This window comes from Pholis gunnellus (genome assembly GCF_910591455.1).
Source record: "Pholis gunnellus genome assembly, chromosome: 17".
In the NCBI taxonomy this organism is placed as follows: domain Eukaryota; kingdom Metazoa; phylum Chordata; class Actinopteri; order Perciformes; family Pholidae; genus Pholis; species Pholis gunnellus.
In genome coordinates this window covers 13,832,156-13,848,871 of record NC_136544.1, presented here as the reverse complement: position 1 = coordinate 13,848,871, position 16,716 = coordinate 13,832,156, and the positions used below count along the sequence as shown (strand labels likewise).

General features: G+C 43.6%; 1 protein-coding gene across 1 annotated transcript in view; it reads left to right on the top strand.

Annotated features, from left to right (window-relative positions):
• Positions 1-1,748: 1,748 nt before the first annotated feature.
• fam20ca (FAM20C golgi associated secretory pathway kinase a) overlaps positions 1,749-16,716 on the top strand; it is a 34,651-nt gene continuing 19,683 nt past the window's right edge. The window contains exons 1-3 of the mRNA XM_079178184.1: positions 1,749-2,478; positions 3,135-3,322; positions 6,177-6,255. Of these exons, the coding sequence (XP_079034310.1) occupies positions 1,928-2,478; positions 3,135-3,322; positions 6,177-6,255 (818 nt within the window). The 5' untranslated portion in view covers positions 1,749-1,927. The remainder of the gene's footprint in view (positions 2,479-3,134; positions 3,323-6,176; positions 6,256-16,716) is intronic.

Sequence of the window (16,716 nt, the reverse complement as noted above, 5' to 3'; positions counted from 1 at the left end):
CTGACCATCACAGATAAGTGGGCTGCATTGGGACTATTATGATACATATTATTTTGTCCCACTCTTCTGCAGCAACAGTGCAGTGTGAAGAGAGTGTAACATATTATTTCTCCACACAGGACTGTTAACCGTGACACAGCCAATGCCTCTCTGCCTTATTGCCGGGTGTGTGCTGTCTGCCTGTGGACCTTAGTGTCACAGTGGGGCATAGACTACATCAGCTTCGACCCTCAACCCAATAGCGAAGCCAATAGTATTAGTTACATATTGTACCTTAGGTTATATTATCTGAGATGTGGGCCCCCATGGCTCCACCTACACCAGCTGAAGAAATGAAAGTTTAAATTGGGAGCAGAACTATGTTCGCACGGCTGTTGTATGTCGCAAGTGCGGCATCAGGGGGGGCCTATGCAGAACATGAGGGCGAGAAAAGAAATGGTCATGACTGCGCTTGCAAACAGGGATAAACCCTATAGCGACAGCTCTTGGAGGGCTACGCCTAGTCTGGAATCTGGAGTTACACGTGTGAGAAGGAGGCCACAAAAAACACACATCCGGCCCTTTTATCTGCGTTTTTATGCTAATTTGTGCGAGTTTATAAAAACAGCTGCCTTTTCACTTGGGAGCTTGATATAGATTCAAACAATGTATGTCCATCAAGGTGTGTCTGTGTTTTGGCCGGCATTTTTTATTTTGTCTCAAGATACAGACTTTTGTTTTGGTTACCAATATGTGTGTCAGCCTCTCATAAATGCTGAATGAATTCCAAATATTCCTGGTTTGCTGCAGAACCCTTGGCTCATCCTCAAGGGCCCATCATGCCCCCCCCCCCAGAGTGCACTTAAAACAACTGTAGCTTATTGAGCACTTTGAAGAAGTGCGTGTAGTATACATACTCATTGTTCTTCACATCATATATCTCGGTACAAAGCCAGCATAGTATTTCAGGTTGTGCCAACGCCCTCTGGCTGCGTGCAGGGGAGTTGCAGCCTCAAAGGCTTTCAGTCCACATATTTTTTTCCCCGAAGCTCGCCTTTCATGTCACTAGTGCTCCAGTACTTGTATGTGCAGACGCAGCCAACCTCTTTCTCGTGACGCAACCGAGGCTGGGCTCAGAGGGCTCCGATCATAATATTTAACACACCCACCGTGGATGATCACTTGGAAGGAAGACAAGGCGGTGTGAAGGGGGAGACAAATGACAACCGGGATCCTTACACCTGCCAGCCAGTCTCTGATTTGACTTCAACGAGGCTTTGCACACAGCAGGAGCAGGACAGCATCCAAGCGCCTCAGCGGATCAGCTGTTATTTTCTTTATGGAATTTTCACTTTCTTCTTTAATTATCAATTCATCCTAAATACCAGGGAGGCTGTGGACTATACCAATCTCTTTTTTTTACTTTTTTTTCAGTCATGACACAATTGACATCTCACTCCGTGCTGGCAGCAACACAAGGAAGCAGATTTGAGGAGGAATATCGGTGCTTTTAACAAGACACCCCCCCCCCCCCCCTCCTTCTTCTTCTTCCTGTTACCTATTCTTAACGATTTATTTAGTGGTCCGTCCTCCTGACACGATATCCTGTTCAACAAGGCAATGAATGAAGAGCACTTCTTGAGCCGCTGCCAGTGAAGTGTCCAGAGCTCACAATGTGTCGGTCGGTCCACCTGTCTGGGGACGAACAATTTGGACTATTGTAAAGAAAATAACAATAATAATAAAATAAGACCGAGCACATCATGGAGTTGTTAACATAGGCTGACACGCATTATGTGTGCAATGATCACAGTACATCTTCAACCTAACATTGCTGCTTTGTCATCGCACAACAGTGTTGGACATCAATGTCGGTGCTGTAAGGTGCGCTGCGCTTGAATCTTATTAGCCTGACTCTGCGTAAAGAAAAAAATATATATTTATAAAGATGATATTGTTTCGTAAATTCAGAGTGTTGATACTCATGGTGTTTTTGGTAGCGTGCACCATGCACATTATGATAGACTTGTTACCGAAACTAGAAAAGCGGGCGGCGGGAGCGGACGGCGGGGACGGCGGCTGTCAGTGCGCTCACCACCCCGGCGGGGAGTCGCAGGGCTGGGGGAAGCAACGCGCCATGTCCGCGGCTGAAGCTGGCTGGCCTAACAAGCACACGCTGAGAATCCTGCAGGATTTCAGCAACGAGCCGAGCTCCAATCTCACGTCGCATTCCCTAGAAAAGATCACAGCGGCCGGGGACAGAGCGGAGTCCTTCAGGCGGACGAGACCGTCAGCGGGGAAGACGGAAGACCACAAGCCGCTCATCGGAGACGCCAGCGCGGGTCAGACGGTCCTCGCGCACGGTGTATCCCGCCTGTCTGCTCTGTTTGAGCATCCTTTTTACAAGGTTGACCTTCCTCCCCTCACAAACGATGACACTTTGTTCAACGTCAACACTGACATCAGGTTCTATCCCAGAGCAACCGGGAACCAAGGATGGTAAGCTGATGGAAATGTTTAAAACTTAAAGGGTTACAAGTGGGACCTGAGACAGACTGCTTTAACCTTTTTGGCTGTTGATGATAATGGGATGGAAGAAGGGGACCAAAAGTAGGTGATATTACATGTTTGGTCCACAAAGAAATATAAGTAATCAGATATCTACATTGAAGTAGTTGAATTCAGTTAGCTCTTGTTCATGCAGGCCTGCAAATCACGAGACACCTGCCTGTGCTTATATCTGCCTGTCTGTCTGTTTGTCTGTCTGTTTGGATATCATCAAATCAACCAGCAGACAGGTTCATCCGCCCGTTTTCTCTGCCTCAACTATAATGTCCACAGATGCGTCTGCTGCCACCCACCTATTCTCATGGCATTTTACCTATATGGCACACAATTTATAAGTTACCATCATGCTGGAGTTTTTTATATAACTGTCATTAAGGCTATATTTTAACTTCATAACAGTAAGAAATCCATGTGTTACTAGAATAAAAAGCCTACCTTCAGCTTGAATTTGTCTGACACAGTTAGCCTGTATTGAGACTGCAACAAATTGTGTAACCATCAATAACAAAGACTAAAAATGATCGAAACAGGAATCTGCTTGCACCACAACGTCTTGTTAAACCTCCTCCACTCTCCCCGTTTTCCAGGCACAATGAGGAGGGCAACGAAGAGGAGGAGGAGGAGTTCTCTCCAACAGGAGAGGTGACCGCAGAATCTTACCCCAACTGGTTACGTTTCCACATCGGCATCAACCGCTACGAGTTGTACTCCAGACACAGTCTTGTGCTGGACGCCCTCCTGAAGGACCTGGTCACACAGAGGATCACCAGCGTGGGTGAGTCAGTCACAAAATCGTCAAATTTGAATGAGAACATGTGCTGCGCTACTAAATTGAAAGTAAGGCTGGATAACAGATGGGTAGAAAAGAAGGATCACACATCTGAAAAACGTCACTACGAAACATCTTCTGGCAAACTTATTGGCAGGAGAAATGGAGAGAACAGTGGAGAAGAATTTCCCTCTACCAAGTCTAAAAGTCTAAACATTGCTTTTCATTGCTAAATATCCATCTTTTCTATTTGTAGACACTTTGCTTTTGCACCAGATGATGAATATGTGCAAATAGGTGAACTCAAGGAAAGCTTTAAGAAATTCTGTTCTGTAAAAAGTAAAAAAATATGTCACGGTGCAAAGATTCCAAGAAGAATAAGTATTTTTCTGCAAAGTATTTGACAACTGTTCTTGTAAGAGACAGGTCTGCTATAAGACTGATTTGTATTTTTCTCCCATGCTGTACATTTTCTTTATTGTAGTTTTTTTTAACTTCTCATTATACTGATACCATCTTCAACAAATCTTTGTGAAAGAGATCTCAGTGTGAAAATACGTTATCATTTTTGCTATAATGGCTTGTGAACACCGAAATATCCTCACTGGGGCGTGTTGTTATCTCTATCTCTTTGTGCATCAGTGTCATTGTATTTCTTATTGAGGCTGTCTCCACTACCTCTTTGTTATGAGTCCCTCTGGCAGCTCACAATCATTCATCATTCATGCTACACATCTCCGCCTAAACTTAATAGTTTGTGTGTTTTTGGTCGCCTCTGTTTATAATATATAAACCATCAATCTGTGCCCAGACGCACCTATAAAAACACACGTCTGTCTGCTGAAATGAAAACCCAGCGCAGTGTGTGTGCCTGGAAGCACGCATTACAGCTTTTGTGCCCCGTAATTAAAGCACACGCGCACCTCAGATCTGTCTCACTGAAATTACAAAACAGAGAAGTTTCTCTGTTCAGCATTTTCTCTGCAATAGTGCCTCCCTCCTCTGTGTCTGTCCCTCTGCGGCCTTTTGTTCCGTCTCCAGCTGAACTCATGAATCATACGCACAGTGCCGTGAGGTGGCACAGGTGAGAGCAGGGTGGATTTATCATCATGGGGATGGGAGGGCAATGTGATGGTGGTGGGCGAGGCCTGGGGCTTTCTGAAAGACCAGAGAACATGAAGGTTTAGAAAAGACTACATCGATTAATTTGTGGATGCTTGGAGAAACAGAGCAAGAGATGGATGGTTAGATCAACAGGGGCCCATACATCCTCGCACAGATACAGAGACAGATGGCCTTTAGGAGAATCAAAAGAATCTTTTGTTGAAGTTTGCTGCTGTTCAAGCCATGTTTGATCACATGTCAGCGCAGATTCAATCCAGAGAAACAATCAGCAGCCGAGCTCTGCTAGGGTTTTTCACAGGGGATTAACTTTTGTAGTTTCCAATTAGAAACAAAATTTTATAAACGTCCAGCACAGAGCAGAGAATTGAGGTCAGCTCCTCAAGGATTGAGGCTTATGGGTTCAAAGTGACAGTATTAAAACATTGTCCAGTTGTTTGCAATCTCTCAAAGGTTTTAGGTTTGCTGTATAGCTGTAACAAGTTTAAAGATCACTCTGGGGCACCATCCACTTGACCTGGCTGCAGCGAATCTAGCACATGTGTAGGCATAATGCTCTTGGTGCGTTCTTTGGCTTTGATGCCAATCTACTTTCAATATCCATCCTCTGTCGTGAAGAAGAGGCGCTCACCTCAGGTTATGTGGGTTTAACTCTGTGCAAACAGAGCATAGCAGAGACAATATTAATAAAAGGATGACATGTGCAAACAAGGAAGGAGAAAAGGGAAAGAAATATTATGAAAGAAACACCAAGAGAGTCAATAAACACAAAAGACAGTTCTGTGTAGTGGGTGTAGAGTGCAGCCAGCTACTCAGCCAGCAAGCCATTCAGTAAGTGGGTCCACTACATGGAGCTTATGTTGATATTGGGGTTAGTCAGAAGCGCCGTGTTGTGTAATATGCTCAAGTTAATGCTCTGTAATAAATGGGCAAATCCCCCGAAAGCCTGTCCATTATGACAGAAACACGAGGCATTTAGATAGGCCGGGCGGTGCCTTTGTTTGAGTCGGAGGCGGGCAAGAAGTTAAGGCTCCATCAGCCTCTGGGAGACACTGTGGACATGACTGATAGTCAGAGACATGGGCCCTGGCTCGTGTTTTGCTCGTTGAGATCAGTTTGGTGGGAGTGAGAGGAGACACAAGCACATCTGTGTACAGAGAAACATCTGGTCAGAAACAGGTCTGTTATGTGCACATATACACACATGGACGGAAACACGCAGTTCATTTTTTATTTGATTCAGGAAATGAAGATTCAGCCAAGTTTTGAAACAAGAGGATGTTCAAAATGTAATTGCACAATAATAATACGCTTCTGAACTGTAGTGTCCGTGGACTTAATGTGCCAAAAATCACTGTGCGTTTTTTGGCTCTCTCTCAAAGCGACACATGTTGTTCTAAAGACAGAGTCACTGTTATATTTGTCCATCTCCAGTTTTGTCAAACTCAGAACTAGCTGTAGTTGTCAGCAGACGCTTTTCACGCCATTTCTGTCTCTCAGTCCCACCCACCTCCTAACTGCCACTTTGATTGTACAGTGTCTGGCAAATTGGTCAGCAGATGTGATAGCTCTATTATGCAGTCATGCAAAATTGCATCCTCCAAATTGGCAAATAATGAAACAGCTGTGCTTATGGGGAAGTGCATTTCAGTGTGTTTGGATTTGTGTGAGTGTATGTGTGTGTGTGTGGTTGTTTGCTTCAAATACTCATCTAACATCTCAATTGTTTTTCTCTCAGCCATGAAATCAGGAGGCACCCAGCTGAAGTTGATCATGACTTTCCAGAACTATGGACAAGCTCTGTTCAAGCCCATGAAGTAAGTAGCACAGATACTAAATTTACACATTACTGTCCCCCAAATCATCTGGTTATCGCAGATGTTATCAGAGTCAGAGTATACATCTAAAAGCAGTTTCTCTGCTTTAAATTTGAGCAAATCTGCATTTTCCACCTAAAATAACTAACATCGAAAATCTGTTCGATGCACTCGGTTTGATGCGCCCACTTGTAATGCATATGTTTCAAGAAGGCTACATGAAATCTCCTCTGAATAGGTGCCAAGCGCTGCCGCTGCATGTTTCCGTGCGTTCGGATATACAGCTCTCCCCTCTGTGTGATCTTTTTTTTGTCTGCTTTTTAATTAACATCAACAGGCTTATGTGTTAATTAAAATGAGCATCGAGCCGTCGTCAAGACGTCTTTGGGGAAGCATATATGCTAGCAAATGCGCTTGGCACATGAAAAAGAAATACCCTCCCTCTCAGCTGTCTGAGTTTTGCCCGATGAATTCCCATGCCGACGCAAATAAACAGCGTCCAGGCCAACTGGAAGTAATTGCTCAGGAGCCTGGTTTGATTGCTATGAAATGCATAATGGGTTTCTGCATGAGAGCCTCAGTGGAGAGTATAAGATCCTGGGAGAGGGACAAGGAGACAGACAGAGGGGGTGGCTGGGTGAGTTTTTCTTGCAGAACTGGTGATTAATATTTGTGAAAGCTCAAAGTGTCACATCTTGACATTCTGCACAGTTATACTTTTTGGTGATTCTATATTTCAAGTGAACCAATTCCATTACCTTACCAGCCAAAGCCACACTTGTGGGAGGATAAACAGTTCAGGCCTGTTAGGTCAACATCGGCTTGGAAATGAATGATGAAACATGATATCTTTTCCCTGTCAGGGCGTGATTTATGGAGAGCTGCAACATTTATTCTCAGTTTATTCACTTAATATTTGCTGTTTGTATCTCTTATTCAGCTCCTCTTTACCTGAATGTAGTGCAACTTTATATCTCTCGTTATATATACACAGAGACAGCAGCAGTGACAGTTCAGAGTCACTTTTCTGTGTCCTAACTTGGCATTTTATTTCAAGGTCGATAAGCGGCTGAATTTCTTTAACATGTCGCATCGTTTGCAAACTTGGCCGCAGAGAATATGTGATCCAAACAATGACAAGCCGAGCATCTATTGAAGGTTCCATACATACAAACCTTTCAAGTCAACAACAGCATCCAGCAGGAACAGAGATTACCCGTTATGGTTGTGAGTGTGTGTGTGTCTGTGTGTGTGTGTGTGTGTGTGTGTGTGTGTGTGTGTGTGTGTGTGTGTGTGTGTGTGTGTGTGTGTGTGTGTTTGTGTTTTGATTGGACTAGGCCTTCACAGGCTCCTTCTAGGCAACAGACAGCATGTGCCCATGCATGAGTACTGTGATGTCAAGATGGGTTAATGAAGGAGAGTGTTGTGTGGTGTGGTCAGCAGGTGGGCTGTTGCTCTGACTATCATCCGGTCTTAATAGTATCAGGGGAAAGTCGTACATTATCAGCAGTCATGCAATGTCTTGTTATACAGATGTTGTCGGTTTCAGAACACAGGTAATGAGTTCCTTAGGAGTAAAGGTTGCCAAGGTGTGAAATGTCTGCATGACAAAATATACACAGTGTTTATCTTTATGTATTGATACGTATGTCTTCAGACATAAATTAGTAGAAGAGGAATTTTACTTTTGTGCCTGAGAATAAGAATAGTATATCATTTGCCCCACTTTTCAATAAACCTTTAGCTGATTGAAAGATTGAAGCCTCAGGTTCAGAGTTATGAGAATCTAGTGTTGGAAATTGTTTAATTGATCTGATTTACTTTGATTGTGATTGTATTGAAACAGGAAGTGCTTTTACTTTGAAGCCAGGAAGTTGCTTGATACGTGCTTCTTGATGCTAATGACGAGAATGATAGTGGTGGGAACATGTAAATGTAGAGTTCTGTTCACATGAACAGTTGTTATACTGCAGGACAGAACTAAAGTGTTCCGTTCAAATCCCAGACGTGCTCCAGTCCTCTTTAGAAGCTCCACTTCACTACATCTAGAAAGTAAATGATTTAATTGTTCGTGTTCAAGTTTCATTTTAACATGTAAACGATGTTGCTTAGCAGGGATTGGATACATAACCCTCCAATAAAATGTAAAAGATAAGTGCTCATTTCTTACAGTAGTCTTTCTCAGTTGCTGTCAGAAATTCTTTTGACGGTAATTACGTGTCAGTTTCTGAATTATATGCTACAGATTTCCACAGCTCTTTATTTAGCCTGTCATATCTTATTCAAACTCCTTGCTTTGACTGTCACCATCATCCGTCTCCAGTGTTTACAGATATTATATTATACAAAAGTCTTAAGAGCGGAAATACAAAAATATCAGTTTTCTGAGAGAAATAATGTAGAAAGACAACCTTTGTTCTTCTTTTGTTTTGTTTTATCTATCATGGCATTTATGTGTCCCACTTTTATTTTAGGATCTGTGGTGCATTATGGGTACAGTAGTTCAGAGCCTTTCTGCGTTGTATTGTTTTTTCTTCACCTGTCCTGTTGTGCAGCATCAAGTGGTGCTTCAAAGAGGCTTTGATGTTTCAGACCTCCTTTGAGCTGAATGCAAATCTGTACACTGGCATGGACCAGTAGACTGCACAAGCTGACAGCTTGCCAGACACCTCCACACGATGTTTTCTCTGTGCAGCTCTGGGAAAAAAGTTTGTAGCTCGGTTTTATTTGTCTGACAAGCTCTATGATCGTGTTTGGTGATTTAAAGTGTGAGCCAACAATGGGGTAGAAGATGCTTCTTAAGTTTTTCAAACTGCAGTTTGGTTAAGTCATTTAGGTCACGACAGCCTGTTTTTCCCCAATAAAAAAATATCTCCTCTAAAAGTGGTGTCAGCCAAATGTTTCTGATCCTCCCAAAAATGTTAATCTGACAATCACACAAGTACAAATATAGTTCCTTAGATGCGGATATTGTAAATCATTTTTAGAGGTCAATTCATGCAAAACTGCAGGTCTCTGCGCTAATGCCTTGATGACCTACGAGTAAAAAGTGGATGAATTATAGCGGTGTCGCCAACAAATATGAATGCAAATTCTATTTGAACGAAAGATGGGGATATAAGATGGCTGTGAATTAGGATGGGGAGGAATGAAGTGGCATGTGAAAAGCGAGAGGGCTGGTGTTGGAAGACAGATGACAGGCCGAGATAGACCAGAGGGTAGGGGAGCAGTTAGCACTGCCAACCTGTCAAGGAACTGGGTCTTCCAGCTGGAGGCAGGTTACAGGCTGAGCGTAGACCCTCTATTGCCAGGCCTCTGTGTCTGTCTGGCTCAGGTCCCTGGTGCCCCATCCTATCCATCCCCTGCCAAGATCCTGGTTGTGGTGGTGTGTATACAGAACAGCAATGTTCATGTCATGCTAATTGGATTTGTCAGACAGAGGGTTGAGGGATTGAAGGAGGAAGTGTAAGCCTCAGATATGCAAAGAAATAATTAATTTCTCCATCACACGCTGTTTGACAAGCCTGTTTCCACCCCCCTCGCTTTGATTTTGTTGATAGTCTTACAGTTCCAAATGGTGTATATAAGAATAGCAAAAATAACTTTGATCATCCCTATTTGTTGTGTGCATGTCCCAGTCGTGCCAAGAGCTATTCTATCAACGCACAGGGTTCACTGCATGTAAACACATGTGCTAGAACATATACAGTATATAGGGCACACATGGCTGTTCTTTAGCACTGTGGGAAATCAAGAGACGTGCTCATCTGCATGAACCAGAACAGTTATGACAAGCTCTAGCGCTGGTAAAGCCAGTGGGGATGGATTCTTAGCTGCAACACCCAAGAGGCTGTTAGGTTTTTATCATCTGCAGGCTGTTTCATAACCAAAAGTTCATTTGAGGGCCTCTTCATATCTGCTGTGCCCCAGTTGGGTTATGAATGACATTGCTCCATGGATCTTCTCTGTAGATGGGGAATTGTATTAGGTCTGAAGTCATCTAATGTTCTCTGGAGGTAGCCTCTCCCTGCTCTGGTTATTGATCTTATCATGAAAGATTGATGATTTTATTAATGATTTGCATGCATTTGTGTAAAGTGCAAGAGGAAACAGAGCTGTTCATAACGTGTTTTTGATGGTTTGTGATCTTTATGGTAAGCTTGATGCTGGACAGTTCACCTGTCGCTTACAATTATTTCCTGTATACGGGAACTGCCAGTTAATCCATCCATCCATCCATTTACTCTCCGCTTGTCCGGGGCTGGGTCGCGGGGGCAGCAGGCTTTGCAGGGTATTCCAGACATCCCTCTCCCCAACACTTTAACAGCTTTTCCTGTGAATTGAGATAGACAAGATATATAAGTTGGATGTGCACCGAAAACCTCTAAAAGGAGACGTTGTGGAGGCATACTGATCAGATGCCCGAACCACCTCAGCTCGCCCCTTTCAACACAAAGAAGGACGGCTCTACTCTGAGTTCCCTCTGGATGTCTGAGCTCCTCCCTCTATCTCTAAGGCTGGGCCAAGCAACCCTACAAAGGAAGCTCATTTCAGGGGTTTGCGTCTGTCATGACCCAAAGCTCATGACCATAGGTGAGGAACAGAACATAGATGGACTGGTACATTTAGAGCTTTGCCTCGTGGCTCCACCACAATGGTCTGGCACAGCCGATGCCAGTGCTGATGCCGAACAGTCTGTCCATCTCACACTCCAGTTTTCCTTCACTTGATACATGAACTCCCTTGCTTGGGGTATTGCCTCACCCCTAACCCAGTGGGTACAATCCACCGTTTCTGTCAGACAACCAACCACGGACTTCACACTCAGCTGAAAACCGCCCAGTGCATGCTGAAGGACACGTCCAATAGAACCACATCATCTGCAAAGACCTGAGATGCAACTCTGAGGTCCCCAAACTGGACAGCTGAGCTTTGAAATTCTGTCAATAAAAACCACAAACAAGAGCGGTGACAAGGGACAACCCTGGCGGAGGCCAACAGCCACTGGGAACGTGTTTGATTTGTGCTGAGTAAACGGACACAGCTCTCACTTTAGTCATACAAGGACCGTAGGGCTTGTAGCAATTACCCCAGTACACTGTATTCCTACAGTACCCCCCATAGAACTCTCCGGGGGACACAGTTGTAAGCCTTCTCCAAGTCCACAAAAGACATGTAGACTGGATGGGCAAACTCCCATGACCCCTCCAACAGATCTACAAGTGTAAAGAGCTGGTCCACTGTTTCACGGCCAGGACGAAATCCGCATTGCTTCTCCTGGATCTGAGGTTCAACACTTGGTTGGAGCCTCCTTTCCAGCAATCTGGGATAAACCTTCCTGGGGAGTCTGAGCAGTGTGATCCCCAGATTATTGGAGCACATTCCCTGATCCCCTTTTGTAAAAATGGGAACCACCACCCAGGTCTTCCACTCCACAGGCACTGAACCCAACTTCCATGCAAAACTGAAGAGATGTGTCAGCCAAGACAGCCCAACAACGTCCAGAGCCTTCATCATCTCAGTGAAAATATCCATCTCTTTAGCTTTTTGACTAGCTATGCAACCTCTGCCAAGGATATGGATGTATTCTACCTCCTCCACAGAGGACTTGGTGGTCAGGTTCAGGAATTCCTAAAAAGGGCTCTTTCCACCATTCGACAATATCCGGGCCATGTCTTGCTTTCCCTTTCTGAGTCATCTGACGGTTTCCAGAACTAAAAGTCTTTCTCCTTTGCCTCCCCAAATTCCTCCCACACCAGTGTTTTTACTCTGTCAACCACTGCAGCAGCAACCTGACATACGGCCACAGAACTGATGATAGTGACCACAAAGTAAATCATGAGCTTTGGCCTCGTGTGTCTGGTACCTAATACACTTATAAACCGCCCTGTGCTCAAACGGGATGTTCAGCCGGCTGCTCATGAGTATCCCCACAGCCGCCTTGCGCCTCTCTCCCTGGGCAACATTACTGAAAAGAGTCCGGCCCCTCTCCGGGAGATTGATTCCAGAACCAATGCTATGCATGGAGGTAAGCCCAACTATATCTAGTTGGTACCGCTCCTCCTCCTTCCCCACCAGAGAGGTGACATTCCACTTTCCTAGAGCCAGTCTGCTATGCCAGGGTTGGCACTCCTAGGCCTTTGCCTGCCGCCCAGCTCACAATCCACCCTACCCCACTGCCTATTCATGCTAGTTGTGGGTGCACAAGGTTTCGCATACAGAATCGCGCCCTTGTTTCCCTTTTCTGGGCGAGGTGCAACTCTTTTCTGGCCAATTCATTGGGTCAGTTATTTTAGATCTCTCTTGACTAGATAACAAGCATCTGTGGTCTAAATTGAAATAAAAACTGACACAGATGTCACAAAAAAAAAGCCATCACATGGAGCTTCATAAGATCCATTCTGAACCAAAGACATCCAATTGTTTGGAACCTGAACATCTAATTTCAAGGATGAATATGGCATGATTACATACATCTACATGCACTTAAGCACACTGTATGTTTACATATTTATGTAAATCTATGTATACATGGCATGCACTGCACGAACACACAAAATCCCCCTCTGAATTCATCATCATGTCTTAAAATATGTTTTCCTTTTAAGATGAAAATATTCCTCTTCTTTGGTAGTCACTTGTATAACACTGTTACCATAAAGAGCCCCCACAAGGGCCATAAGAATGCCGTTGGCTCTCATAAGTTAGACACACTTTTGAGAGGTGTAGTCTGAGCTCATCTTTGGGAGTGTGCACCAATGAACCATGTTACTATAGACAGCTGTTCGCACAGCTGCGGCTCACACACACACACACACACACACACACAGAGAGACATACACTTATATGTGCACACATGCTGTAAAGAGAAGGATGCTGTGGGGGTTAAGGAGTTCATGCACCCTCCATCACCCGAGGCTGGTACTGGAAAATCCGCGAGCAGCAAGCCAAGTCGCAGCTGTAGCCGCTCACTCAGAGCTGTGGGTATATTACAGAGAAGGTGATGACTGCAAGCCCACACTTTGCCTGCACACACAATAGAAAACTAGCTCATTCAGTCCCAACCGCTCACCATTTAACACTTCGCTAATGATTTTCACCCTGACGAGTCAAAGAGCCTAGAAGCACATAAAGAGACTTCAAATGTGATGAAACGTCAAATCTTTTCACTTTAACGTCCTCGTCTTGTAGACCATGATGAAGTTTTCTGACCTCAATCTTGCATATTATATAAAGCTGAGTTGTCATAACTCTCTTTTCACGTGCTGATAGGTTATGTAAACTGTAGCTATACCCTTTATGGTTGAACGGACCGTAGCAACGAGGGACTCCTCAGGTTTTCAATAGCTCTGGCATCAGATTGTCCTCACAGCGTGACAATTGAGTCACACAAGACCGTACAGCTATCACCAAGGATATTTCAGAAAGCATTTATTTTTAACTTGTCATGCTGTTGTCTATATGTATACATAGATATATATTTAAATCTAGCTATTTTCTCACCATATTTTTATGTCAGTACCATTATCATCTACTTTTATTGTATATATATATATTTTTATATCTACTACGGTCTTACTTGTAAATAAGATCTTGATCTCAATGTCACTTCCTGATTAAATTCAGTATAGCTGGCAGGGGACAGAGCAGTTCACGGTGCCAAGCAAGTTGTCTGACCTGGCTGAAATGAATGATGAAGAGCTGTAGCGAGGTGTGGTGTGTTGGCAGAGAAGTGTGTACGTCAAGTATCCATATTATGTCCGTTCATCTAGAGTGTTTTTTTGATTCTCTTTTCAGTCACTTCAGTGTTCGTACCTCAAGTGTTTGTATTTGTGCGTGTGCAAGTGTGTGAGAGACTATTGTTTGACTTGTTTCCATATTTGCAGATGAGTGTCGGGAGAAAGAGAAAAAAGAAGTAAAAGAGAATAAAAGAAGAGAAAAAACAGGATAATGTAAGATATATAAGGAAAACGTGTCTGCACTGTCTGACAGATGTAGACAGAGAAACAATTGCTTAAGTGTGTTGTACAACACTTCCCGACAAAACCCTAACGAAACAGTTTGAGTATGTTGTCATCACTGTTGGTGTTAGTCTTTACTTTTTCATGGTGATGTTATGAAACTGCTGTAGTTATTTTTATTTTGTAGTTAATTTATTCATTTTACAATGTTAGATCTTGAATGCAATTCGTAGTTAGAGCAAAACCCTCATTATTTTGGTTGACAGTGTAGACTAGGACTACGCATTTTTTAATTTGATTTCTTTTAAAAACATTTCAGAACTTGCTGTGCTTAATGAAGAAAGGGGTGACTGTTTATTTTTTATCGGACATGATTCAATTAAGGCAGAATCTTGTTAGTTTGTGGTATAGCATTTTGGAAATTACATCCGTATTGTTCCATTTATCTTCTCAAAAAGAATGTGCAGTACAGGAAGGCAGAACATAAGGGTGTGGTGGATGGGAATGAATGGAGTTTGCATCCCATCACAGACCTGCATTAACATTTGCCTTTTCTATTAGCCCTAAACAAAACATGTCCCTAACTTTAACCAAATGTCTTGCCTCACCTGAAACATACCTTGACCAGAGTTCATGCATAGCCACAATCTTTCCCTAAGCTTATCCATAGTTACACTCAGATGTTTTGAATTAACAGACTGGTATTTACTTTGAGTAACAGTTCTTTGCAGCTGTAAAAGTAGTTGTAAATTAGCTTTTGTTTTCTGGGAAATAATGTCTGCTGTCAGATATTTTCTGCTCCGACCCTCCTCTACATTTTATTGCCTATATTTCTCAAACAAACACAAACACACACACACACACACACACACACACACATACACACACAGAGAGAGTGAGAGTTTTGCGGTGTCAGGCGTTCACAACATCTGTTTCTCATGCAGCTTTGTACTCTCAGCCAGGCAGCCGCAGAGGGCCAGACCCAGCGGCTCTTCTTCTCCCTCTGCAGGTCTTTAAGATTAATTTGGTTCTTAAGCTGCTCTAATGTGGCTGAGGACTGCTCATCTTATACAGCCTCGTTTCTCTTTCTCCCCTTCCGTGCTCCCCTTTCATCCCCATCCTGACCTCTCGCCACCTTTATTCACTCTTGCAGAGAGTTTTGTTGTCGTCGCCTTATACTGTTGCAACGTCAGTAGTCTCAGCATGGCTTTCCACAATGTGTGTACGTTCTCACTGGTTTTCATTTGTCCTCATTTACACTCTGATTTATACTTTTTCTGCTTCAGACATACATGTAAACAACCCCAACTAATGAAATTCTCGATCTCTCAGCTCCACACTGTGTGTTGCTTAGCAAATGATGTGGGTTGTTTGCATGTGTTTGAACTTGAAGTGTTTATATCTGGTTAACCATGCATGTTCGTGACTGTGTGTGTGTGTGTGTGTGTGTGTGTGTGTGTGTGTGTGCGTGCCCAGTGTTGTAAGTGCGTAGGCGCTGTGATGTGTTGAACTCTTGTAGGCTGTGAGATGAGCCAGTTAATTAGTCTGATGCTTTAACAGTCGTGTAACCAGCTGGTTTGTCACATCTGTTTCGTCACCAGCGCACACACACTTATCTCAGTTGAGAATTTGCATTAGTGAAGACGTTTTAATATAGCTTGGGGAAGTCTTCAAAAAGTCTACTGCAAATTTTCAATGTGTAATGTTTTAATTGAAGTGTCAATCATTTACGTGTGTACTGCTCATTATCTTTAATGTCTCGTCATTAACGTGTGCGTTTGGATCTTCTGCCTTCAATTCATATCATTCACATCTGTCACACAGTAATTACCACTGACTCATTTCTATTCCATTGGCTGTATGTTCTCAAAAGAAGTTACATCTTTTCATGTTCCTCTTTCTGTCTGTGTCTCACTCTTGTCTGTGTCTCAGCTCGTCGTCTATTCTTGATTCAAGAGGTCGGCAGCGCGGCATCTGGCACTGAATGTGCCTGTATACCAACTCAAATCTCAAATCTTTTATTTTTTTTTGTCTTATTTTAGACTCCTGAGCCTTACTCTCCCCTCACACCCTCCCCACTCTCACACACTTCACATAAAGACATCTCTCATGAATGTTTTACTAGGTCAGCTCCTGAGGAAGGAGCGTTTTTTTCTTCACCATCCCTCCCTTCCTCCCCTTCTCTCCGTCCATCGCTCTCTCTGTCTCCACCTCCCGTTCACGCTCCTTTCTGGACTTTGTTTGTTTGATTCGCTGAGGCGGTACTAATCCTCGGCTTGTCCCTCGCCTCGCTGCTCTGTATTTTTAGATTCTCCCCGTTTTCTCTCTCCGTCTAACAAGTGTTTATGCACTCACAGTGTAATGTGGCCAAGCTGTGAGTACCCAAATCATAATGTGATTACAGGCCAGTTGAGTTGCTCGTGATGATACTAATTGTGTGTGTGTGTGTGTGTGTGTGTGTGTGTGTGTGTGTGTGTGTGTGTGTGTGTGTGTGTGTGTG